The following is a 26,346-nucleotide window of genomic DNA, read 5'->3' on the forward strand; positions in this document are numbered from 1 at the left end:
GGGCTTTTGATGTGAAATCTGAACTAATCTCTGTACACTGTAGTTTTTCAACATTTTTATAGGAATATCACAATATTTATAAGAAACGGGGATTGGGAAACAGTGTTTTAAGTGAATTCCACATGTCTGGCCCTTACATGCCTCAGATTTCCCTTTTAGAGGTGGTTGCTATTTTAATATTATTTTATAGATGCTGCCTTTGGTAGACTAGTCACAGTTTACTGCATGGTTAGTAAGACTTAATTGATTGTGCTGAAGAAAATGCTTTATGTTAAAAAAGCCTATTTGAATGCTGAAGCCAATTCAATTCTAAACCTGTATGTACTGAGAAGTAAAATAATCTGACAGTGTCAGAGATTCTTGATCCTTTTCTGTAAGTATTCATTATAGCAAAATGTTTTCAACTATAGCTTTGTGTCATCCTGTTGGTAAGACAAAGGTGAAAGAAGATGCATCTTTCAGCAATGGCATTATGCAGGTCACAGCATTACTAATTTAGTGCCCGGGGCATGGAGATGATGTGGTGTGGGGTGTCTCAGAGCTCCCACAATGTAACCTGTGGCTCCAAACAGGCTCTTTTCATCCCAGCCTCAGGATTTGCACAGAGAAGCCCCTCTTCTTATAATTACTGATGCAAAGGGGACCGCAGGACACCCACTATGGGCAGCAGAAGTCCACCAGCAAAATCCCAGGACTTGCTATCCATATTTGATTCCTTTTCTGACTTCCTTCCAAGCTGAAAGTTGCAACAGCTCAAGCGTAAAAAAAAAAAAAAAAAAAAAAGACTAATATCCAGTGCTTTTGGCCTGTTCTGCTACAAAACAGTGGAGAAAAGGGAAAAAAAATCCTCCAGATTTCTGTCAATTTGATTCAAGTAGGAGAACTGCTTTCATGTTACACAAGGCAAACAAACAATTGATCAGAGCTGTAACACCCTAAAAATAAAAGTGGATTAGTAGGTGGAAAGGCAAAAGCCTGGTAGTGGAAACAAAAGTTGTTTTCCCATGGTAACAAGCTGGGGATTCCAAGGGCCAGGCTGTGCCTTTCCACCTCTGGGTCACCAGGTGTGGGCTGTGGGAAACATCCCTTCCTGCCTCTCTCTGTGGGCTGCCTGACACTGCCAGGCCATGAATGACCCCATCTGGTGAGAGAGATGAGCAGAGCTGTGTTGAGAGGATAAGCTGGTAGAAAAAGTCCTGTTCTTAATGACTTCTTCTAACTTAATGCAATTATTTCTGTTCTGATTAGGACTGTTAGGACTGAATAAGCTGGAGGCAGTACTCAGAAGTCCTTAATTTCAGAACTAGCCTGTTCACCCTGCCAACAGCTCCTAGAGCTTAAAACGGCTCAGGTTTTGGGGAGAAAGCTATGAAGTGCTGAACAGCCACATGACACTGAGTGATCACTACTACAGCAATGAGACACTGGAAAAAGCAGCCCCACTGGAGAAAAGCTGTTGGGCTACGTGTTAGGAACAGTATTTTGTGAACACAAAGTGTTCACAAGGACTAACAGAGAAGGGAGGAATAAGCTGGAGAGAGACATCGGGTCCTTATTGCCCAAAGTATGTTGTCCCTGTGGCCTCTTCACAGCACAAGGAGTCAAGTGTCCCTTTCTTTAGGTCTGCATGCTGAGGTTGCCTCCAGCCTGGGTGAGTCCTTGTTGGCTGCGTTGGGCAGCGTGTCTGGGATAACACAGCCTCGTGTGTTGTTTCAAACACTCGGCTTGACCAGTGGGTGGTGGAGTGTTGCAGACAACTCTACTCTGGACAGCTGAAGAAGAGCTAAGGCACAAACAGCTCAGTTCTTAACCATCACTTCTGCCTGGGAAAGATGGTGAAGCCTTTTGCCATAGGGCTTTTTGCAGAGTGGTTGGTCCTGGGAAGGGATCTTCATTTTTTGACATGAAGGTGGGGGATGTTGGGAGAGCTGTAGGACGTTGCACTGTCTCACTCGAGGACTGTAGATTTTTCTGCTGGATTTGTCCCTGGCCTCCTGCTGAGGAATGACTCAGATGTGCCTGTTTTAGAACACTGTGGAGATTCCCTCCTGTGGTGCCCAGTGCAGGGGCTTTCCTCCAAGTGTCCTTTGTAGGGCTGAGGTCCTGCTCCCCAGGGCTGGGTTGTTGTGGCAGGGGATGTGAAATGACTCTGAGCAGACAGGAGTATGTTTCTACATCTCTTCTATAAGCGCTAAAATAAAGAAATTATAGGACTAGGGATTGGATGGAAGCAATTTCTGTTTTCAGTGAGTCAGATACTTTCTGCTATAGTGTATTTGCTCTTACGTTATCAGCTTTTCTCAAGTCAACATCCAAACACTTAAACTGACCAAAAGCTTTGCTGTTTCTTCCAAAAAGGGACTATACTGGTGACTAGGGGAAGTCCTCCAAAGCTAGCCACTGCCTATGATCCACTGCATATCTTGAAAAATATGTCACTGACAAGAAAAATATTTTTTAAATACTTGGATTAAAACAACATTCTGACACCATAGTGGCCTAATTCTTAGCTGTAACTTTCCATGGATGCAGCACCACTGGATTTTTGCCGTAAGTCTTGATTGCATTTGACAGATGAGGTTTGCTGGTTGCAGCTTGCCATGGGCCAGAGATGCATCTGGCTATTACTGCTTGGCACCCAACAATCATGTGCTCACTCAGTGGTCTGTTAGCTCACTTGTCCCTGATACCCCACAGTAACCTGCTTTGTTACTGTACTCCTGTGATGGTAGGAAGTAGATTGAAAGTGTTCAAGGGGTTTCAGGTCTCTGAGGAGTTGCCAGTGTGAGATGAAGACAGTGCTGCCTTGAGGATCATTGATCTTGGCTGGATGCTCTGGGATGTGGGAGGTAAGCATGAGGGGTGTGGAGGAAGGTTGAGATTCTGTAGGGTTGACAGAGCACAGGTACCTGGGATAAGATGCACAGAGATGTGAAAGCACCTCACAGCATCCTCACCGTTTTTTTCCTAATTAGTCATGTCCTTTGCTTCCTATTGTTGCTATTTATCTTTACTGCTCATCACTAACTGCCCAGCACCATCACATAGCTCAGTTGTGCTGTTGTAAGAGGTAAAAGAACTCCGCAATTTATTAAAAAGAGTATGTCCAAAACGAAACAAGAAATATATCATCCCTCTGCAGCTTCAGTAGGGCTGAAAAAAATGCTCACTGTAATACTGGCTCGACATCTGTTTCTTCCCCAAGAACTACCCCACGCACTTGTGCCAGAGGCCTCCAGGCTCTTGCTTTCCTCTTCTCTCCTTTTTGATCCCTGCCTGCAGTAGGGTGGTGTTGCATCCCCCACGTCAATCACTGCTGAGTTTGTAAAGGTGCATTTCCCCATGGGAGATCCTCCTGTGTGTCATTCAGCTTGGGCCAAATCCTATTTTGGGGCCACATAGACCTCATCCACTTTGTACACCTGCCTGTGAATAAAGCCTATCATCCATCACCCCTCTGATGGCAGTTTGTGGAAAGAGACAGGAAGCTCTGGCTCGGGGTCTAGGCAAGAGCTCTCCATCCCTGATGCACCTACTCTTCCTTGGAATTTTGTGTAAGGGTTGGCATTTCAGTCTGGTGGAAAGTAATACTCAAACCACTCATTTTAGGCACTGCAGAGAGTTTCTTTGAAACACGAAAAGTCCCCAATAAAGTAGGCTTCCTCTCTCCGGCAGCGGCAGCTCCCCAGAATTTCCCTGGGTCTGAGATATCCAAAGTAACTTCTCCTCTGTGTGCCTCCCTTTTGGCTGTCCAGTTCTCTGTAAGTGGTTTTAAGGGTGAAAAGTTTCGCTACCACAGCTTCCTCCAGACAGGATAGGACAGTCTGCATTCTCATACCCTTTTAATGTCCTTTCTCAGGCCACAAAGCCTGGTTATCCCTGGTATATCCTTAAAAGACCAGTCACTGGTGTTAAAGGATCCAGATTTTAAGTGTCACTTTTCTTCCTTCAGACCTCCTCAGATTCAAAAGGTTTACCCCAGTTAGGAGAATGAAAATCAAGGCTCTCCCAGTGAGTATAAGGTTCTTATACAGCAGTTCCTTGTGTCTCAAAACTAGTATCAGGTTACTTGAGTGTCTGAAAGGCTTTTCACTCCTCTAGTGAGTGATTGAGGCCAGAGAGTCTCCTAAATATTCTTTTTTTCACCTTGTAAGGGAGTTCCTCTTCACTATATTCCAGTAGCTTCATGCTCTACTGAATTCAGTTTAGGGCCCTTGCTGAACTTTTTAGGGGCTTAAAATCATCTATCTGTATATTTATATACGGGTTGCTCTATATTTAGAAACATTAATAAAAAGAGAAGAAGTACATGACTTTTTCAGATGAGATTTGCTGGCATGGTATTGCATGGGAGGAGCATCTTCAGCAACCTCTGAAGTTCTCATTCACACCATGCCACACTCCCACACTGACTCCTGGTGCAGGCAGCCCCTCTGGCCTTGGGAGAGTATGGTGGTAGAATGTGGGACATATAGACTTATTAATGACTCGGGTCTGCCCAGGAAAGTGGGAGCAGGGTGGATCAAATTTCATGACATCACTGTAACATTTTTTATTAAAAAGCTTTAATAGCTTTGTACTCTGTTAAAAAATGACTCATGAAAAAATATTGTGGTCTGTATAAAACTGATTTTAGGTGGTTTTCCAGCCACTTTGTAATGTGTTTACAGTTAGTTGTCATTTTTGTTTTGAGAGCTACCTTACTAAAGTACTTGGTAACGTAGCCCAATTGCCTTAAATTCATATTTAAAAAAAAAAAAAATAGCTTTTTTCATTAGGAGAGAGTAATTCTTTTTGAAAGAACCAAATCAGCACTAGTTTGGAAGTTGAGTCCTTTGCATAGAGGAGCAATCAACATTTTAATTGGCAACTTCAGGGTTTTTTCCTCTTAAATTTATCAATTCTATTTTATTTCTACAGTTGTTTGTTCCTTCCTCTTTTTTGCATGGAAATTAATCATGCAGGAAATGATTAACCACAGTGAGCTGTCTGTCTGCCTCTGACTCAATGTTTAAGAGGGAGGGCTTTCAAGCAGCTCTTAATGGCTGACCAGATGCAAACTGTGCGCTTGCAGTCAAGTTGTTCACACTGTCTATGCCATATTAAAGGTCACTTTCCTTTTTAGCATTTGTCATGCTCCTGAAATCATTTCTGAAATATCAAATTAAATCTGAAATACCCAGAATTTCTGTTTCATGATATTCAGTGTAGTGACATTTTTGCACATTGCTCTTCATAGACTACTCTGTGGAGCAAGGGGCTCTTTGCAGAATGCAATGTATGCTTTCTCTCGCCTCTATTTTGGTTTTTAAAGGAAATTAGTTTTTATCATTATATATTGCACATCACAATATTTTTATATCGTTCCTGATAGCGACTGCTGGGTGTGCCTGGTAGTTTGCAAAAACGAGAGCTTTCTCATGCCGGTATTCTTTACTTTAGTTAGCTTTGGAGCATGTCGTTTGCTGGCGGCCGGGCTGGCTCTCTCCAAAGGCAGCAGATGTGGGCTCTGTGCACAGCCCTCTCGAGAAGGGTGTGCAGGAGGCTCCGGGTGCGGTGCAGAGCGGGTGTGGGGATGCGGTGGGTGACTGCTCACGGCGATAGCAGCCCAGGGCGACCGGGGCTGGCTGTCGCAGGAACCGGCGGTGTGCACGGTGCTGCCGGCGCCTGCTGAGCAGCGGGAGAGCAGCTGCTGCCGCTGGTGCCAGCTGAGGAAATCCTTCTCTCTTGCTGACAATACAGACCTTTGTGTTTGGCGCTCAGTGGCCGATGCTGCAGTGTACGTGTGCGGGTTAGTTACCGGAATCCTTTCTGCTGCACCACCGATGCTCATCTAGACATAACATTAACATGCAGCTCTTAAAAGCTGTGATGGCTTACACTGCAGCCTAGAAAATATGTTAGGACACGTGTCCTGGGTTTTCAAGTATCAATACACCTTCAGTCTTTTGAAACTGGGTCCTTTTTAACACCCTGCAACACCAAGTGTTATAATCAACTTGGTTGTTAACAGATTTGATGGGTAAAATTTGTTACTGGGTGGATCGTTTACTATTTCAGGTATTTTAGTGTCAGCTGTTAACAATTGAACATAACGTCCATTTCTTAAATTCAGCTCCTTCCCACTGACCAAGAGCAAATAATGATCTGAGTCTATTGCTGAAGTGTAGGACAGTAACCAAAGCTTTCCCCTAATTGCAATTACACTTAACATTTTAGGACATCTCTGTGCTACTGGGAATTAGTGATGAACAAAGCAGCTGCAGAATTCAAGTTCAGCATTGTGCTGACTCAACTGCTTTGGTTCTGCAGCCCAAGAGGTGTTTCTCATCCCCCTGCGCTGTGGGGGCAAGTCACCAGGTTGCTTCACCTCTTCAGATCATTATTATTCTTCCTACAAGGCTTGTAATGATCAAATTTTAAAATCCAGAGTAACTTTTTTCTCTCCTTACAGTAAGTCAGACAAAGAAATAGATTGTACAGAATCCAACCGAACAGCAAGGGTGAGTTGGAGCTTCAAAAACAGAGGTGCTGTTTCTTCCTGTGAAGTCTCAGCTTGAGTTTCTGAAATTCTCTTTTTTTATCAGCAGAAGTAGAGTCAGAGTGACAAAAGTAAGAGTGGTGTTGTAACTTCGGTTTTAAACTAAAATTTGACAATATGGAGTGTTTTACTGGCTTTGTAAGTGTATGCAGTATACATTTTTGCATGGGCATGCAGGTTTCTGAGTCAAACAATGTGTTCTCTTTTCTGATGGCCCCTAAAGGAAGTGTGTGCTCCAGAACATCATAAGTAAACAACCCTACAGGATGCTTGTGTTAAACTTCAGTGCAGTTTTGCCTGAGTTTATCTTATAGAAGCTTGTCCTGTGCTTCTAAAATGCCATTTTCCAGCCTACCTTTGAGGGCCACAGGGCTTGTTCAGCAGCAGTTAAATGCTAAGCTCACCATTGTGCAGCTGTATGTGCCTAATTTCCACTCCAGTTCTGTTGAAAAAACCCTTCAGTATCAGAAATAATAGCTACTGTGCAGCTAGTGACTACAGGTACATGTAAGATGGGGTAGGGAAGGAGGGAACACCTAGTGCCTTTCTCCTCACTACCTCCTTGCAAATCGTCTGCAAGGGAGGGTGTTGGAGAAGCCGGATGTGTCTGTGGGTAGTGGCTTCCCCTTAGAGAACCCAGGCTTCAAGCATCACCTTTCTTCCCCCCTATCGCCACCAATCCCTTAAGAAGCTGATCTAAAACAACAAGTTAAAAGGACATAAAAGTAGAGCAGAGCGGCCCAAGCATGCAGGAAGCAATCTCTTAACTGACAGGGAGGTAGACAAGTTATGGTATTTTACAGAAAGTGCTCTGTAGACCACCTGATTCGCTGCATTCAGGTCTGAGCTGCCTTAAGGGATTCATTTAAAAGTCTGATATCAAACCAAATTGTATCTGCCTGTTCCAGAAACCTTCCTGAAATACATGGAGTGCCAAGGAGACTCAGTACATTATCCAGACTGCTGTGGCCTCTTAGCAAAGCAGTGCAGAGAGCAGACTTTCTCTTTTTAATCAGTTGAAGTAGTTAAAAGCTTGGTGAAATACCCTCATGGCACAGTTAAGCTTGAGACAACAGCAGCTGTGAAAAGACTGTGTTAAGAAACAGGATGGTTGTGGTCTGCTGTAAGAAATTATTTTCCTGTTGACTGTTTTTTTAAACAGGAAGCTGAAGAACAAAGCAGCATTAGTCTTGGTGCTTTTAATAGGCTTCAGATTTCAAATATTGCATTTATAATATGCAGATCGGGAAAGGATCGGGCTTTGTGAAGAGTTTTATGTAACAACTGAGAGCTAGAAATAAGGAAGACAGGAATATAACTGAATTCAAGCAGATCCTCTGAATATGAAACTGTTGTTTCTCTGGAAAAGCCCTAAGATGCTCAGTAATGCGCCAAAGGACTGATGAGAGCAGGCTGGTCTCTTTGCAGGACTTTGCGAACCCATGCATTTGCACAGCAGTGCGTAGGCTTGGCTTCATGCAGTTTCCTCTTTGTCAGTCAGTCTGTCCATCCGCCAGCTTCCCCTCTGCTCTGCTCACTGTTCTGTAGTAACCGGAAAGAGAAACAGTTTCTGCAGTATGGGCGAAGAAAATCTGCAAACTAGAGACAGTAGTAGTGCCTCACGCCACTTCAAACTCCATGCTTTTTCTAGATATTCAGCCAGAGCTAGGGGTGATGTGTCTGACTTCTTTCCAAGCCCTTTCCTCCCTAAAGATTTTACACAAAATCTATTAAAGTTTTATTTTAGAAAAGCTTTTTTCTGAGGAAGGTAGGTCAGCAATTTTTTTGGAGTGGGGAGGGGGAGGGTTTATAGCTGTATTCTAATTCTTTTGGAGTATGAACATCTGATGAGATAAATCTGTACTATCTGTACCATTTTTTTCTGTCATAAACGTCATAGATCATGTTTGAGCAATGAGGAACATTGTAGGTCATGACTCACCTCAAGCCCTCACTGCAAATGCCATTTAGTTTCATTCAGCACTTTTTCCTAATGTTCATTTCAACTGTAAAGGGTACTGTACCTAGCATGATGTTGATTTGACAGATACTATGCTGTTACACTTCCCCTTGATTTCATCAAAAAACACGTAAGTTACTTAAAAGGGTAAAAGCTGTGTATTCTTGTAAATAACTTCCCTGGGGACTTCAGCCATCTGCCTGGGAGTGTACGGAGAATAACCTGTATTCCTGTTCCCACTGTGTTTACCTGTTGTGTGCAAACAATATATAAATGGTGGCAAATCATTGTTCCTGAAGCTGGCTCAGGTGCATGGGCAAGCAGAAAGTGAAAGCTCAGGTGAAAGAGTAAACCACATGCTGAAATGCCACAGCACCATTAGAAAAGCCTCAAAGCCCCAAGAGGCACAGTTCCAGTAAGCTGGGTGCCAAAATGCCACAAAAAGCCCTCATGACTTAAAAAAAAAAATTAGTCTTTGACACTTGGCCTTTCTTTTTTCTGTTGTTTCATATTTTTTTTTGCAGTGAAGTTCTACATCCCAGATGTGACACTCCTAGGATTGTCTTAGGTTGAAAGTTCTGGTTGGAGTGTTGAAAAGTGGGAGCCTAGTCTCCAGTAGGGTATACTGTGAAAGGCTGAGCTTTAGCAGCCAGGATTTTCCTCTGCAACAGCCTGCAGCTGAGAGGCCGGGCTGCCAGCTTGCTCTTCCTCCTCAGGGAAAATGCACATAGCGTGACTGTGTGTGCTACCTCTGAGGAGGAGGAAGGTGCATTCAGACGTGATGATGGAGCTTGGAATCTTTCGAGCAAGCAGGGAGAAAGGAAGAAGCATGAGTCTGTCCTAGAGCTCTGCTGTTCCACCCTACCCATAACAGCACATGAATCTTTTAGCAGCTGAAGGGATTTAACAGGTCAGCATCTGACTTTCTGAGTACGATCTTCAAAGTATAATATCTTCTTGAAGCAAGAGTTGATGGTGTAGCTATGGAACTATCCTGAAGCACTTCCAATGGAAGAAGATTGTTGGATTAAAATAGTACAATTTTGTTTCTGCATTTTTTGCATTGCGTGGATTGTGTAAGTGTGCAAAACTGGATGTGTCTGTGAGTTTATATGTCAGTGAGGATTATAGAGGGAGCCCCTCTTTAAAGATGCAGCTGGTTTCCATAAAATTAAATATGAAGTGCTTTTTATATATTATTTAGACTTAGAAAATGTAGAAGATAAACCTGTTAGCTCCAAGGATGTTTTTTAGGTGAGTAGAACTTTATTTATTATGATGTGTTAATCTCTGAGCCTTGTGTGTTTGTATTTTGCTGTGCAGGTTTCTTAGCAAGAGCAGACAGAGCTCAGCCTTCCACCATGCCTGTGCCTCCCCCTCCCGCTCCCCCTCCACCCCCAACACTGGCCTTGGTAAGTTTTGCAGGAGGTAAATGTACCATATGCACTGTTTCTACTGCTGCATGTCACATTGAATAGGATGTCCAGAGATATGGAGGTGTGGATGAGGGTATGCAGTGACATTTGGGGAAAGCTCTCCAACATTTTGGTTTTGGTTGTTTATTGATCCTATGAGAAAGTCCATCACTTCCATTCCTTTCCAGTGCTCATATGGATGTCATCATCTGCTCTGATTCTCCATCCTTCTTTCCCCCCATCACTGGTGGTTTGATCTGGTGGAGAGACAACAGCTTGTCTAAGTCAGGGAAATGGAAGTCTTGGTATTCCCTTGACCTTCTCCAGACATGTACTCCCATCTTCTCCTCTAGTACTTATGTGACCTGAGCTGGAAAAAAATCAATCCTATTGTTTAAATTCGGTAAGGATAGTTCTCAGCTAACACAGATCCCTCAGCCAGCCTGTGGTATCAGAGCACACGATCCATTGCTGACACAGTGGGGGAAACTACATTGGACCTGATTTAATTTTAAGTCTAAGCAGAAGTACATCTTGTGCTGTGTTTGCCCTCCCAGCAGTCAGTCATCTCACTGACAAGAAGGAAAGGGCTTCTTGAAACACCATTTTAAAGTACTCAGATATTTTCAGAGCAGACCCCTAGCTGGTTATACAGATAGAATGGGCTGTGCCTCTGAAGAGTCTTTCCCTCGTTTTCCACCACAAGTATGCACTCCCTGCTTGGTCCCTCCATGGAAACTCTCTCCGTCTTTGAGGAAATCTCTGTAACACTGATCTGATAAGTCAGAAAGATTTTCAGAAACCACTATTTCCAATAAGAGGCATATATATATGCATGTATGTGTATGGTTTGAGGTTTTTTTTGTTCTTCCTTGAAAAACTGTCAACAAAAACATAAACTGAAAAGAGAGGACCATTGAGAGAAACCTCATGCATCCAAAGCTTTCATTTGGTCTAGACGAAGAGGTCTGTATATTAAAGTGGCAGTTGCCATTTTGAAATATTCCTATCAAAACTAAAATAGGAGATAAAGGTCCATCTTCCTTCTGATTTATCTAGAATGTGTATTTCACTACAACTTTCAAGAATGCCCATCTTCTTGTATAATCAGATTATGTATGTAATTTGCCATAGATATGCCTTGGCTTTAAAAAATCAGAAACTCTGAATCTTGAGTTTAAAGAATGTGAATTCACATGGAAGCATTCAGTTTCCGGTGATTAGTGTGGGTTAGAATAGTAGCAGTGTTTGGGGCCAACTACCTTTAACATCATTCACAAAAATAGACATGGCGTGCTACTCACTCCGGTGCAGTCCAAACTGAAACTGGAGTCTCAAGTAACTACCATATTTGAGCAGAACTTTCATCTAGAAGTTGAGGTTTATTTTGCCTTCTCATTTATTTTGCAGGCAAACACTGAAAAGCCATCCCTAAGCAGGTCAGAACAAGCAGGACGAAATGCTCTATTATCTGATATTACCAAAGGAAAAAAGCTCAAGAAGACTGTTACTAATGACAGAAGTGCCCCAATTCTAGACAGTAAGTATGATTCTATATGTTTCAGTATCTATAGGTGTGAATGGTTCTACATATTTGAATGCAGAAAATTATCATCAGATGAGCTGTCGTGAGAGAAGCAGGTAAAATAAAATGCCAGTAGTTGGCATGCATAGAAAAAAATTCTGTTCATCATGAATGAATAGTCAGCTGAGAAATCAAGTACTGCTTATGAAATGTGAATGTTAATTTGTTCGCTTATCCTCATACAGCAGTTTATTTTCTTGTTTGCTTGTATCGGAAAACTATGCAAGCCCTACTAGGAGTTCTGCTGAGGAGCTGTAGCAGATCAGGCAAACAAAACCCCCATCAGGACTGAGGAGAGCACAGAGAATAAATTGGAATTTCAGATTCTACTTTTGCATAAACAATATAAGTGCATGTCTGGCATGACACCATTGGCTCGCTAATGGCCCCAGTACCACTTTAAGCAGAACCAGAGCCACAGGCCACAGCTCCACCTGTGTGTCACTGCTGCACACAGTTTTACCATTCCTGGAGTGACTCAGGGGTATTATCTTTTTGGCTGAGCCTTGTTGCCCAGCCTGCCCAGCAGTACTCTGGCACAAGGCAGTGGCTCCACTTACTTGAATGGAAATAAGGTCTCCATCCATTTGTGCTGCTGCTGTGTCTCACCGAACATCTTGGTCGGTGCTGAGAGGAGGCTGGAAAAGCCCATGTAGCAAAAGTATTGGGAAGACAGAACAGAAACAGGAGAAGTGTGAGGAACATAGTCCTGCTCTGAGAGAAGAATAGGATTTATTGCCTAAGGAGGAGAAGACACTTCTACAGACTGATTATCAAATGTGGTATACCTCAGTCTAGGTTTGGCCATGCAGTTAAAGGCTTGGACTGTGTTAGGAAGATGATGAGGAAAGCAGGAAACGTCCAGAGGAGTGGGACCAAATAAAAATAATTAAAAAAAAAAACAAAAAAAACAGTCCTGCAATCAGCCAGGTACAGTTTTTAAACTCTTATTATCTCTGAATGCAAAGTTACACATTCTAGCTATTGTAGTGAGCTGGAGGGGTTTAAAGGAGGGGGTAAACAGTAGGACAAAAATTATGCAGCCTATTATCTTGTTTACATGAATTAACAAGTCATGATGAAAGACTAAATCATAGTAGCAGCATTTCTCCAGAGGTTCTCACACCCTATGTGAGTCAGAACCAAACTGAGCTGACGTGCTTGAGAAGGATAATGTGAAACGTGCCTCCATGGACACACTCTTCCTCCTTTTTCTTGGGGGGATTTTTAGAAGTGCTTTTCATCCACAAGTTTTAATTACCATAAAGTCGGTGAAATTATTGCCAACCCAAAGTTGTGGAAATCAAGATTCCAAGAGATGAAGCCACTGATCTTCATCCATGTAGCCCATCATCTGAGAGCTGATCTCCACAGATATCCCAACTTGTGGGCCTTCTCATTTGGTGGTGATGCTTTGAATAGGGCACTTCTCTGTATGGGTAGTTGAGGAAATATTTTGATTTTACTTTTGGCAACTCAGTGTTGTCATAGCAGAAATACATTAGAGAGAAACAGGAGAGAAAGTGGGGGGCCGGTAAAATAATTCCTGCCTATTGGAAACATTAACAGCTAATGATCCTGTCACTGCATTTCTGAATCTACAGAAAAATAATCAGAAATGGGATCTCTTTCCTACTAAGCTTTGTTTAGATAAGTAGATATGTTGCAACATCATCAATAATGAGAGATGTGTTCCCGGAAGCGATCACCAGACATACCTTCAAGAGGAAGGACCCTATGTCTTCCTCTTCCCTTCCTTATTTCCCATGAGATTGCCCTGTTTCTACTTATGGAGAAGTGGAGGGCAAGGATAAGAGAACAGAAGTACAAAGAAACAGAAGGAAGCTACTAAGATGATAACAAAGACAACATGATATTCTAGAGGTCCCATCCATGCTCATTTCCAAATTCTCCATAGTGATTTTATCTGCTTTCTAGTCCAGAGCAGACTAAGGAAAGTCTTGATAAAACACAGGGGCTATGGTTATCTCACCACCTCTGCCACAGTGCATTAGTGGTGGTGATGGTAGCTGTCATGATCCAAACCCTGTGTATTTTGGAAGCTCATCCGTTTTTTCCCCAGCTACAAGCATTACTCTAATGGAAGAGATAACTTTTCAGGATTAGTCTTGCTTCATTAACATGGAGAATTTTTTTTTTCCAACAGAACCCAAAGGACCTGGTGGAGGTGGCAGCGGTGGCTTTGGAGGAGGTGGCGGCGGCAGTGGTGGGGGTTTTGGTGGTGGCGGCAGTGGCGGCTTTGGTGGTGGTGGACCACCTGGCCTTGGAGGCCTTTTTCAAGCAGGAATGCCAAAGCTCAGATCTGCTGCAAGTCGAGATGCTGGTAAGAGACCTCGCAGTTCTAGTGTGAAAAAATAAATGACATTGCTTAAAACCTTCATAGCACAGCAATATATTACCTGCTGGGATTGAAAAAGCCATCAAATATCTTAGACTCTTAGAAAATGTAATTTTCAGCTTGAATCTTGTTTTATTCTTACTATTAGGTTTTATGAAGGAGAGGTGGGACTCCCTTTCCACTTATCCTCTTGCTTATTGATGAAGACTAAAGATCTTGGCAGTGCTGAATTGCTGCTTGCAAAGTACAGTCAGGCAGACGCCAGGTCCTGCCTCAGCTGTTGGTGTGCAGAACCGGAGGGGAACATAGGAGGATCCAGGCTAATTCTTTCTTGTGCACCAGGAAAAAGGATCTATTTTCCAAACAGAAAGTTCATCTGCATCAGCTCCACAACAGCGTTATTTGCCACTTAGGGAGTGCAGGAGGCATCCCAGCTGGCTGGTACACACGCTGCAGTTGGAGGCTTGTCTGGGGCAGGCACTGTACTTCTGGCTGACAGAACAGCTGCCCAGAGCCTCATGAACCTTGAAAAGGACATCTGGGGCCAGTGAGTTTTGTAAGTTTAAGGACAGAGGATTTCATGCTTGTTGAAGAAGGACGGTGCAATGGGGGTTTTAGAGTGTTACGAACAATACATATTTTATAGCCTAATATAATTTTTCAGCACACATACAAAACAGGCTCTTGGAGCTGGTATTTTCTATTGTGTCACAGTTTATTTTGGGAACTTGTATTAACACAAAAGTTCCTGGCATCACAGAACAGTACTTCTTCAACTGGAGGGCCTGTTGCCATCTTCCTGATGTCCACAACTACATCCTTAGATAACAGCTACTAGAAAGGGCTGAAAAGAGCCTTTTGCCGGACTGTTGTTGTTAAATATAATTTAAAAGCTAACATTTCTTTGCTTTCAGGTTGATGGTGTCCAATACTTGTTCTTTACCATTTCTTCCCTTCCTGTGTCATTGCTTGCTGTGATGGCAGCATCACTTGTGTTACTTTCCAGACACTTAAGTCGTCCCTCATAAGCAATATCGGGCTGTAACCTGCTATTGGAGTGGTTCCCCAGTGCCGCTCCGACGGCGCTCATGCCCCTGTCCTGTGTCCGCAGACCCCGGGGGAGGCCGCCCGCCCGCCCTGCCGCCCGGAGGCCGCTCCGCCGCCGCCAAGCCGTTCTCGCCGCCGAGCGGCCCGCCGCGCTTCCCGGGGCCGCCGTCGGGGCCAAGGACCGCCGCCCCCGACCCGCAGAGGAGCCGCCTGCCGCCGCCCAGACCCGACGCCGGCTCCAAGCCCGAGGCGGCGCCGCCGCCGGTGCCCAGCACGCCCCGGCCCATCGCCTCCAGCCTGCACAACCGGGGGTCGCCGCCGGTGCCGGGCGTGACCCGGCAGCCCAGCCTGGGGCCCTCGCCCCCGCCGTTCCCGGGCAGCCGGGGCGCGGGGTCGGCCGGGCCGCTCCGGCAGCCCGGCCCCGGCGCGACGCCCTCCTTCTCGGGCCGGCCGCCGCTGCCGCCCACCCCGGGCCGGCCGGCGGAAGACAAGCCGCCGCCGCCGCCGCCTCCCCCCGCCGGGCACCGGCCGCCCGCCGTCCGAGAGGGGCCGCTGCCCCCGCCGCCGCCGCAGAACAGCAAGCCGCCCGTGCCCGCCGCCCCCCGGCCCGCCCTCGGCGCCCCGGCGCCCCCACCACCGCCCCCCAGCCGGCCGGGGCCGCCCCCCGTCCCGCCCGTCCCCACCGGCGGCGACGAGATGCCGCGGCTGCCGCAGAGGAACATCTCGCTGGGGTCGTGCCCGGCGCCCGGCGGGGGCCGCTCCGGACCGCTGCCCCCGCCGCCCAGCGAGAGGCCCCCGCCGCCCGTCAGGGACCCGCCCGGCCGCTCAGGTAGGGAGGAACAGGTGGGACCTTTGCCCTTGCACGCATCGGCTTCACATGGGTGACAAACACATCCCAGGATGGCACTAGAGATTCTGCAGTTGCAAGTGAAGGTTTATGGGCATCACGATGGCTTAAGGAAAGTCACAGTGCATCACTAGCACACTCACGTGTACTTTTGCAGATCTTGGTAACTTTCATTATAATTACTGTAATTGAAAAGGGTTGCCAGTGGGATTTCCGCATTAGGTTTTTTGATGCAGGGAAGCTGTTTTACCTGGCTTCTGGTGAGTAACAGCATTTGCCTTCCTGAGTCAACCAGTGTGAGTTAATGGTGGCACTCTTATGAATGGAGGTTTGTGGAATCTGACCTTCTACGTGCTGGGAGGCACAAAGATAGCCAAATAGAAATTATTTTAATAAAAGACCTAGCCAACAGTTGTTAAATATAATAGCAGTTGTTTCAGTGTGAATAAATTGTTACTCACCATATATAGATATCAAATTCGAAAGTAGAATTGTCTCCTTTATTTCTCAATATACTTTGTCCTCTGTGACAACTATTGTTCATAACTTTTAAGAATTGCACATCATAGCTCAGCTCTGTAATACCTGATGGTTCTCCCTTTTGAGATGAGAGAGTTTAGTCACAGCCAGGCCCTGAAACATCATGAGGAGAAAAGCATTGTCCAGAAGATAATGCTGGGAAGCTCAGCAGAATTGCCTTTCATTTCACGCTTTGGAATAGAAGTTTGAAATCATCTCAAACCCACCCAGTCCTAGACAATAGAAACGAATGTCATGGAAGCCCCCGCTTTCCAGCTCCTTGAACCAGCCTGGATCTGCAGTAGCACAGCTCTTGCCACAGCTGTGCAGCTACAGAAAATACTGGCCCTGAAACCATGCTTTGTGGAGCTGGTTGCCAGCCCAAAGAATGGCACAATGCTAGTGTAGCCTGCAGTAAATAAATCAGAGAAATCCTGACACAATTGACTGTGAGGATGGAAAATTGCAGAGAAAGTCTGCAATTCCAAGAGCTTGTTCCATGATGGCCTCTGCTTCCACTGGTGCTTTCCTGGATGACTCTTCTGAAGCAGATGGTTTGAGGAAGCCTGTACTACCTTTCTGCTGGCTTAATAAGTAGAAGGAAGTTGTAGCAATGATGTATAAACATAAATACAACTATTTTGCAGTAGTTCAATATAGATTATGGAATTTAGCTTGGTTTAGAGAGAGAGCAAGCAGAACTATTCTGAAAATTGCTAAATGCTTCTCATTCTTAGAAGCCGTTCCCTGGAGGCAAACTTGAGTAATATGTAAAATAAGAAGGGGGGGAGAAATCCACAAAGTACAGCGTGTTTCTTGAAAGATGTTTCAAGGCTTCTTTCTGGAGAGATAGTATCTGTTGCTCTTTTTCAAAATGCATGTCTGTAGATAGGTTTCATCAGGACAGGGAAGCATTCCATAAAAATGAACATAATTGTCTGTTGCCCAATTGTGCTAAATAGAGGTAACGAGCCTTTGAACATGCATAGCCCTCCACACCCTCTGCTTTACCTCCATGTGTCCTAACCATGGGTACCTCTCCCCTTGGCGGCAGCAGCAGCTTTCTTGTCTTTATTTACTCTTCTTATAGAAGCACCCTTCCCTTGCCCTCAGGACAGCCCTGGTCCTGTATTACGTGGGCTGTGCCTTTGTATTTGACCTGTCATGTCACTGTGCCAGTTACTCAGATACACAAACACTGGAAATGCCAGTCTATGTGTGAGGTCTACTTCTAGTTTAAAGGTAGTTGGATATGCTCCAACTACTGAAAAACCTGTCATGCAGCTCATTTGTTTATAAATGAGTGAGCTGATGTGATGCAGCTTAATGATGTCATTCCTGAGCTGAACTCCCCTGTGTGCCACCACAGACCCAGGCTGTGACACTCAGAGGGGACCACCCCTATGGACAAAGAGCCTCCAGGAGTAGCAGATGTCTTCTACATGTCCTCTTGCCTTGCAGTGGTACATAGAAAGGAAATGGGTTATAGTTTGGACCTCCACAGCACCCTGAATTCCAGCTGTAACCTGCTTGTTGTGGCCACCGTTAAGTTAGAGTGCTTTAAAAGTAGCTTTGAGGACCAGCACTTTTACAGAGGCCTCTGTAGCTGAGAATAATGGGAATGTGGACCTGTGGTATATTTATGTTTAGATATACCCTGCTCCCCTGAGCTGTACTCTTCAAATCAGCCCTAGCTCCCTAGGGAGCCCTGGAAAGCAGGGAACTGGGTGCTGAGGGCCATTACCCCTTGGGGTCAAGGGCCCTAAGACAGCCTTTCCTCTCTGTTTCTTTAGTGGGAGGCCTTGGGATGCAGGCAGTGGCTTGCCAGGGGCAGAATAACCCCTGGTGCTAACAGCATTTGTGTGCTTGCTTCTTGTCTTGCTCTAGGCCCCCTCCCACCACCTCCTCCCATAAGCAGGAATGGAAGCACTTCAAGGGCTTTGCCCGCTGCTCCCCAGCTGCCTTCCCGGGCAGGGCTGGACAGCCCGAGAGGTGGACCCCGACCTCCGCTTCCCCCTGACCGGCCGGGCTCGGCAGCACCGCCACCGCCACCACCACCTTCATCAGCTGTCAGAAATGGCTTCCAGGATCCAGGTGACGGTAAGCCATCCTCCCAGTTGTTTGCCTTTGATAGAAACAGTGTACTATTTGGCCTTAATATGTCAAAAAAGGTTTGGGATAGAGACTTTGTTTCTAGTACTGACCTTTGACTTCTGACCAACAGAAGTATCGCTGGGGTCTCAATCAACCCTGCCAAGTAAGAATCGAGTAAATATGTCATACATAGAGCAGAAGTGCAAAGTCATCAGTACAGTCTCCAAAATAACCCTTTCAAAAATACCCGGAAAAAAAAGAAGGGGATTGTTTCAACTCTACTATGAGTTCAAACCATAGCTACGCTGACATTTTGGATGTCAGAACAAGTTAGATGACTCAAAGCTGAAAGCTGAAAAGCAGATGAGGGAAGAGATTGTTAGACTGTTGCTGAAAATGTCAAGTATCTATTTCTGCTAGTGTTTATTGAAAAGATGAGGTCCAAGACTGCTGTGTTTTAAAGATTCATCATGCTTTTCTTTTTAATCGTTTTCTGTTTGCATAGAACAGATAAATCAGCTAATTACAGGAGGACAAAATTAGTATTTCTGACATTTTTAAGGTTAGAAAAAGCAAACAAAAATGAAAACTGTAACTCATGCTTTTGAAACATCTTCGCACATCAGATAAGGCAGGTGGGTCACAGATGCATTTTTTCCTACACAAGTCATTTGCAGGGTTCAGAACCTACAGCGCCTTTGCACACTGATTTCTGATTGCAACCATTGGGAGTAGACAGAAAAACTGGATCCCAGCAAATAACCACATGTACTAATGCCAGGTGAAACTTACTCAGCTGTTCATTATATTATGCAATAAAATATAACAATATTGCAAGAAAGTTGTGGTTACAAAGTCCTGAAGCAAGCAAGTGAAGTTACAAAGTTTAAGATAGCACACACTTTCTTCCTTAGACCTTCAAATGCAGGTTTAGAACAGAGCTCTTTTAAGATTTCCTATTATTTCAGTGAAGAAACTTGTCAGCTTGCTTTATTCCTTAGAATCCTATAGACTCAGGAACTACAGGAAGAGGGCCCATGTAGTGTAAAGAGACATAATTGCAACTGCAGTATTTTCTTGTATTTTACACTAGTTACATACAGGGTTTTCTCATAAATTTTATCAAAATGGCCCCAAATTTCCTTTTTCCAGTATAAATATTAAGAAAGAAAAAACACTGCTTATAGGAGATGCTTTTGAGCTCTATCAATGACATGTGAGTATGAGAAATTTTACACCAGCAACAAAATACTGTTCTGAAGTAGAAGACACTATGCACTTCTGATAGCACAAATATATGTGTGTGTGTCTGTGTGTGTTAAAAAAGCAGATGTATTATACATGGAAGGGAGCGTAAGACTTATTTCACTTATAAGTAGAATTATGGCAGTTTTCCTGATCTGTGATTTTGCATTAAACTGGCTAAGTGATCAGTTACAGTTAATAAGAATTTTTATTCTCAAACCTAAAGCATCGTCTTCTCTGACTTGCTAACAGAATGCTGGTTCAAAACTCAGTTATGTAAGCATTTTGCAATATAAAACATGCATTAAACGTGATGTTAATGTCAATTTACTTTCCTAAGCTGTGTCAGAAAACTAATGAGTAAACTGCATGGTATTTTTTTCAGATGAATGGGAAAGCAGATTTTCTTTTCATCCTCTATCTGATTTGCCACCTCCAGAGCCGTATGTACCCATGAACAGAAGTTATCCCAGTAAACTAGCAAGAAATGAAAGTAGAGGTAAGTTTATTTCATCTCTGCTGTTGGAATTTCAATGTACTGTCCTAAAAACAATGTGGGTGGGGAAGAGACTGGATTCTGAGGTTTCAAGACTTCTCAGACTAACAGTCTGGCCACCCTTCCTCACCACACAAGAAAAGTTAAATGCAGGTTTGCAGGCACAAACCCTCTTAAACTTGTATTTGAGGGGGGAATTGTTTGTGTTCTAAGTTGAAACATGTACTGTACTGTAAGCGACCAGCCCTGCCATTATAGGCAGCCAGAACCACAAAATCCCCTAGGACTTCCTCCTCATTTCCTATCTAAATTCATGCACAACTCATTTATTCTTGTGTCAGCATCATCTCTGAGTTTAGTTTTCCACCCTTCTTGTGTGTTAAACCCCTAGTATTTTTCAAGACAACAGTCATATCCTCCTCTCAGTTTTTGTTTTGCTGGGCTGATTAAATCTGGATGTACTATACTCTGCTTCCAATCAGGGCTGCTTATGTATACATTTCAGTTTGATTTTGTCTTTTCCAATCAGAATGACATGCTGTTCCAGTTAAGGTTTCAAACATGTCTTCTACAGCAGCACAAATGTTTCCTGTCTTCATTACTGGTATTTTGCCCGATACACCCCAGGATCAATTTATTTCTTTTGCAACCAGTGACACTGGTTGCTCATAGTTATCCTGTAATTGTCTGTACACTCAGATGTTTCTCTCCTGTTTCCAAATGATGAGGTTTTGGGTTGAAGCAGAAATTCCTCTTAGTCTCTGACCCTTCACTATGCCCTGTTAGCTTTCATCCCATTTGTATTACTCCAAAAGAGAGGCAAAGTAACATATGCATTTTTTTGTGTTTTCTTGCATGAGTTTGTGATGAAAATCTTCATATAGGGAAAAACATTAAGAACTTTGAAATGTTACTGTGTTTAGAGCTTGCTACTTTTCATTGAAATTTGCACGTGTTGCAAGTAGCACTGAGAAGGTATGCATTTGCATAAATTAGTAAAGCTAGCAAAAACTATCAATCTCTTTTAGGAAGGAGAAAGGATTGAAATACATGTGAAATACTTTCCAGGCATTTGGGGATAACATTAGTTAAAAACTTCATTTTACAGTGTTTAAAGTTCTGATGTTGTTTAATAAATTAACTAGAAACTCTACAAAGAAATTTTTTATTTTTTAAATGGCCAGGCAAGGAAAGTAGTGTGTCTTCACCAGTTACTGAATTAATTGCTTGGATGTAAACTCCCATTTCAAAAGAAGGAGTATTCCAGGAGGAGTAACACAAAAAAACTTTTTTCTCTTTTAGGTGGCTCTGTCCGAAAAGAAAGAGGTGCGCCCCCGCTCCCACCTATACCAAGGTGAAATGGGTTCTGGCCCATCTCTGGGCAACATCTGTTTTCAAGTTTCCTTCAAGTCAGCTCTCCTGTCCACATCATTGGAAAGTTGCCTGTCTTGATTTATTTCCACTTTTGGCTTGTCAGCTGGAACAAACTTCAGCCTCTATTACAGAAGTAATAGATGCAGCTTAGGAACTATAGTTGCTCAAAGCTATGAATTTTATTTGCTTATACTGCAGGCGTTTTGTGGACCGTACACAACATACGTGCACCATGCTCACTGTGTCCAACCTTGGCCCCTGGAGAGCTCCATGGGAGGTCTGGCTTTGAATTTGATAGAGCTTAAACAAAGCTGTTTCATTTACTTTGGGTACAGTGGCTGTATTATTTGAATCATAAAGTATTTTATGTTTAGAAAAACAGTTGCTGGGGAAGAACGTGTAACCAAGAGTCCCTCGGATCCTTCTTTGCATGCCTAACTTGGCCCATCTGCTTCTGCAGGCCATAGACCTACTACATGGTGACCAAGAGTTCATCCTTAACTTTTTCACTTCAGCTTAGCCAAGGAAATCTTAAACAATATGAAGCACATCTTGCCTCAAGAATGAAGTGTATCTGGCCTTGTTTTCATCTGTAGAGAATCTTCCAAAGAAAAGCACAAGTGAAGAATTCATCAGCATAACATACATATATAATGGGGTTTTTTTAATCCCTCTTTCCTAGTTTTTTAATAGTGTTTTGCTTCCCGTGGCTGAATTCTTTCCTACTCTGATGTGGACCAACCCAGAGCCATCCGTGCCCCGGATTACTGTAATACCCTCTGCCTGATGCTGCATGCGAAGAGCCCTCAGAAAGTAGTCCTCCTTCATCCAGCATCACTAACACCAGTGCTCCACAGACTGCTTTCCAGTTGTTTCTTTGGTACAATTAAATGGTGGGGTTTGACTTAAGAAGCTTCCTGGTGCTTAGGTCACAAGTCTCAGAGAGCTTGTGTTTGGCTTGCATTACGGCAGAGCAGCTGAGGTCAAAAATGTGAAAGCCCTTTGGTGTAGTGAAGGGAGCCTGGGGTTTGTGCATTCAAGTAAAAGCATCCAAAATTTGCTTTCTGCACTGGTTCAAGAGAAATGGGAAGATATGGTCTTCTGAGTTTGCCATGAAGCCTGTACTTTCAAACTCTGCTGAGAGGATTCTCTACAGAAAGCTGCAATGCTTACATTATTAGAAGAGAGAGCGAAGTGTTCTAACATTGTGACAAGTGGTTAATATGTTTAATGGCTTTTGAATTTTGTATATGAGGAAGAGTTCATTGTACGACTGAATTTTACAAGTGGACCTAAACATATATAAAATGCCTTTGGAAATTAAGGGAAGATTATAATTCTGGATTTGAAATATTGCTGAATGAAATGTTGCTCTTTGTTAATTGGACCTCCGAAGGTTAGCTCTGAAAAATTTCTCCTGAGTCTCAGTATGTTTCTTCAAAGTGCTCCTTGGGATCTCTACCAAGCCTGTGTCAGCAACCATGCTTCCCTGGGTGTTGCTCAAAAAAAACCAAAACCCATAAAAACTAGTCATGTAGGTAAAGAAAATGTTTCTCTGGCATGGGAGACGTGATCCTAAGTACACTCTGCAGCTAGAATGAGGTCAATCCTTGAAAACCTAGAGAATTTAGCCAGAGAGTCTAGACCCCACTGCATTGTCTGTGCATAGGGCTTTTTGCTCTGTTTGTGAGCATGGAGAGGCAGATCCCCTTTCTGCCTGACAGCCTGGACAGACACATTGAAGGGGATGAGGCAGAGTTGGATTTGGCCAGATCAAATTTAATTTGTTCTTTCCAGTGTTTGTTTACAAAATCTTGTTAGCTGTGATAGACTATGTACCTGTTTTTTACATTTTTATATCTAATGACCTATTTTAAGTTACTGTTTATGGTCCTGAACCTGCAATTAAATGCGCAGGCGCAGGGATGTATCTACATCTAATTGCAGGATCGTGGCTGTAAGAGTTTCTTAAACAGATACTAGTGGGACCTCCATGTGACAGGTGCACCTTGGGATCAAACCTAGCGCAATATTGAATTTGTATATGTATTTTATGAATGTCACTTAAACAAAGTGCCTGTCTCTTTGGGATATTATTATGTGAGTAGAAGTCCAAAGAAGATTTTTAGGATAATAACTTAAAAGGTAAATTATTGTATTCACGTTTTTAAAATGAAGCACTTAAAACTTTCTAAGGGATAACATTTTGAATTTAATAATACAGTATTTTCAGTATCTTGACCTGCCAAATCTTTATTAATACCCAAATAGCTATGCAGCCAAAAAAAACCCTCAACCCTGCAGAAACTATACCTTTTTTGAAACTTACTTGCTTCCAACATGACTGTTTTATTTTGGTAAGTCAATGAAAATGCTGCCCATTGTTCTGCCAACTCTCTGTATCATTCAAATATATTATATTTGATCTTTCAGCAAGGTTTTCTGACCAGAAACCTGGACCACTACCAAAGGCTTGGAAAACCAACTTCAGTTTCACTTTAAAATGTGTATGTAAAAGGCCCTCAGTTAACAAGCCAAGAAACCTGAGCTGCCTAGGTTTTAGCGATTCTTTTTACTCTAGAAATCTCTTCAGAATGAATGTTTGGCATACATGTAAAATAGCTTAACACTGCAGAAAGAGGCATTTCTGTTCACCTAACAACAACTTTTCCATTTATATCTTATGCTATAAATGTCCCTAGGTATATTCCAGAACAATGCAGCATTTTATCATTCAATATATTGCTTCATATATCAGTAGCTATTTACAATATGATTGGTATTAAAATATTTATTTCACTATGAAGTGTTAAAAAGAATAATACGAAACAGATTGAATCAATGGTGCCTTACGACTTTTTTAGTCAACTTTTCTGTTTCTCACTAGAAAAATGAAGAGACGTTGCTCTTCCAAGTCCTAACATAAACGGTGCCGACAGTAGCGTTCTACAGTGTTTGAGCCAAGCACTGCTGTTCCGTGCCCAATCGTCTCACTTCAGGTGGAGCTCAGTTTGTAGGTGAGGTCTATGTGGGCACTGATTAGCTTCAGAATCAGTTGTTGGTATTGCTCTGAAAGTTTAACTCTTTTGCAAAACCAGTGTCTGAGGCTGCTGTCCACACAGCCCAGCTGACTTCAGTGTGGTTGCATAGGTTGTTACAGCTCTAAATTTGATTCATTGCTTGCATGTAAGATTTGCTGGGTTTGTTTCAATGGCACTGCATTATAAACCTTCACACCTCCAACTATCCTCTTACATTATCACTAAGACTCACACTGTGTTACAATGGCCACAGATGTTCATTTTTGTTTAATTCAACTCAGTAAATAAAATGAGAATAACTTTTATACCATGTGGAAATGATTTCTCTATATTTTTGGAAGAAAAGCATTTTATGTTTATTATGACTTTTTACACCAACCACTGGGAGAAGAGGTCACAGTGAATAATGTTCAAGTTGTTAAAGGAAACTGAGCTTGTGTTGCAGGAAGCATATATTTCTGTAAATGAAAAAAATAAGGTCGCAAAGTTCTTGTTTAGAAGCCAGCATTTCCCAACACTAAAAGAATCATAAGAATTATTTTTTTTCTGCAAGACTGAACTGTTAAAGAAGTTCCTTAAATTGCCACTTAAAAAGCTGGACAGTAGTTACTCCTTCCAGCAATAACTATTTACATGACTCTTACAGAAGTAGATCTGCCTTGGAACAGAGAATGAAGGAACTAAACTGCTATCATGCTTTACATATATTGTAAGAGCAATTTTCTGTGCAGATGTATGGAAATAGAAAGGGTACTTTTTGCCTTGGAAGCAAAGAATGAAACTGAATGATCAAACTGAGATTATTTCAAGCACAATGTCAAATGTTGAGAGACCTAGAGAGGGCCCCTCAGCCACAGGATGCTGGAAAAGAGAAGATTGGTCAAAGAAATCAAAAACAATTGGCTGAATGTTGTTATCAATCCTAGAGTAAAAATTACAGTGTAAAATGTGCATGTATGTGGTACCACATCACGATAGTGTGAACACCCTGGTCTCACAGCCAGGGGCAAACAACTTACTATGACGGTACATTAACTGTATGTAACATATATTGTATGAACTTTAATCTTTCAAACAGTATTCACCAGAAAATAAGGAGAATCTCTCACCTAAGGTACCCAGAAGCACATTAAGTTAAGTTCATGGAATGCTTCTTCGTGTATATCTGGAGAAAACAGGGATCTTGTAGCCTGTAAGATGGATGTGACTGGACCATTCAGTTAAAATGTAAACCTGGAGCATTGGCAAAAAGGGGAGTGTTGGAGTAACTCAGCCAGAAGCAGGGCCCATGTATATGGTCTCAGTGAGTGAGTATGCAGCAGGTAGGTATGCAGACTGAAAGAGAAAAATGGAAACTGCATGTTTTACAAAAGGGAGTAGCCCTTCAGTATGCTGCCATTTTGAAATACAGTTTATCTGTGATAAATGTTCTTTAGTCTAAACTAATGCATGCAGAGGAAGACATATAAATTTGGACTTCCAAAGCCACACAAGAGAGAGAAACATAAAACATAGACTGAGCAGAAAGTAACGTGTTTTTATCAGATGCTTAAAGTTTGAGCTTTTTATAAAATATTAATCTAGTTCTGTGAATTTTTTTTGCTTAACATTTATTTTGTAAGTGATTTTGTTCTCCCTATTTTTCTGTTCTATACCAAATAAATTTTACTTTTATTATAATTGGTGGTGCAGACTGTTACATTGAGAATAACCAGTTGCTTCTTTGACAAAAGCACACATCGGCTTTAACAGGACCATAGCAGTGAGCCTGGCAGGGGCTGGTTGAGCTGTTTTCCTCCGCTCCTGCCTGCCATTGCACAGCA

General features: G+C 43.0%; 1 protein-coding gene across 2 annotated transcripts in view; it reads left to right on the forward strand.

The window, feature by feature from the left end:
• The window catches only part of WIPF1 (WAS/WASL interacting protein family member 1), a 52,380-nt gene extending 30,077 nt beyond the window's left edge, over positions 1-22,303 (forward strand). For both annotated transcript variants that reach the window (XM_027878441.1, XM_027878440.1), the window contains exons 3-9: positions 9,825-9,913; positions 11,327-11,456; positions 13,669-13,845; positions 14,972-15,736; positions 18,161-18,373; positions 19,998-20,111; positions 21,411-22,303. In XM_027878441.1, the coding sequence (XP_027734242.1) occupies positions 9,863-9,913; positions 11,327-11,456; positions 13,669-13,845; positions 14,972-15,736; positions 18,161-18,373; positions 19,998-20,111; positions 21,411-21,466 (1,506 nt within the window). In that variant the 5' untranslated portion in view covers positions 9,825-9,862 and the 3' untranslated portion in view covers positions 21,467-22,303. The remainder of the gene's footprint in view (positions 1-9,824; positions 9,914-11,326; positions 11,457-13,668; positions 13,846-14,971; positions 15,737-18,160; positions 18,374-19,997; positions 20,112-21,410) is intronic.
• The last annotated feature ends 4,043 nt before the right edge of the window (positions 22,304-26,346 follow it).

The sequence above is a fragment of the Empidonax traillii genome, unplaced genomic scaffold, assembly GCF_003031625.1.
Source record: "Empidonax traillii isolate 1590-97213 ecotype Southwest subspecies unplaced genomic scaffold, ASM303162v1 scaffold42:size1813164, whole genome shotgun sequence".
Lineage (NCBI taxonomy): Eukaryota > Metazoa > Chordata > Aves > Passeriformes > Tyrannidae > Empidonax > Empidonax traillii.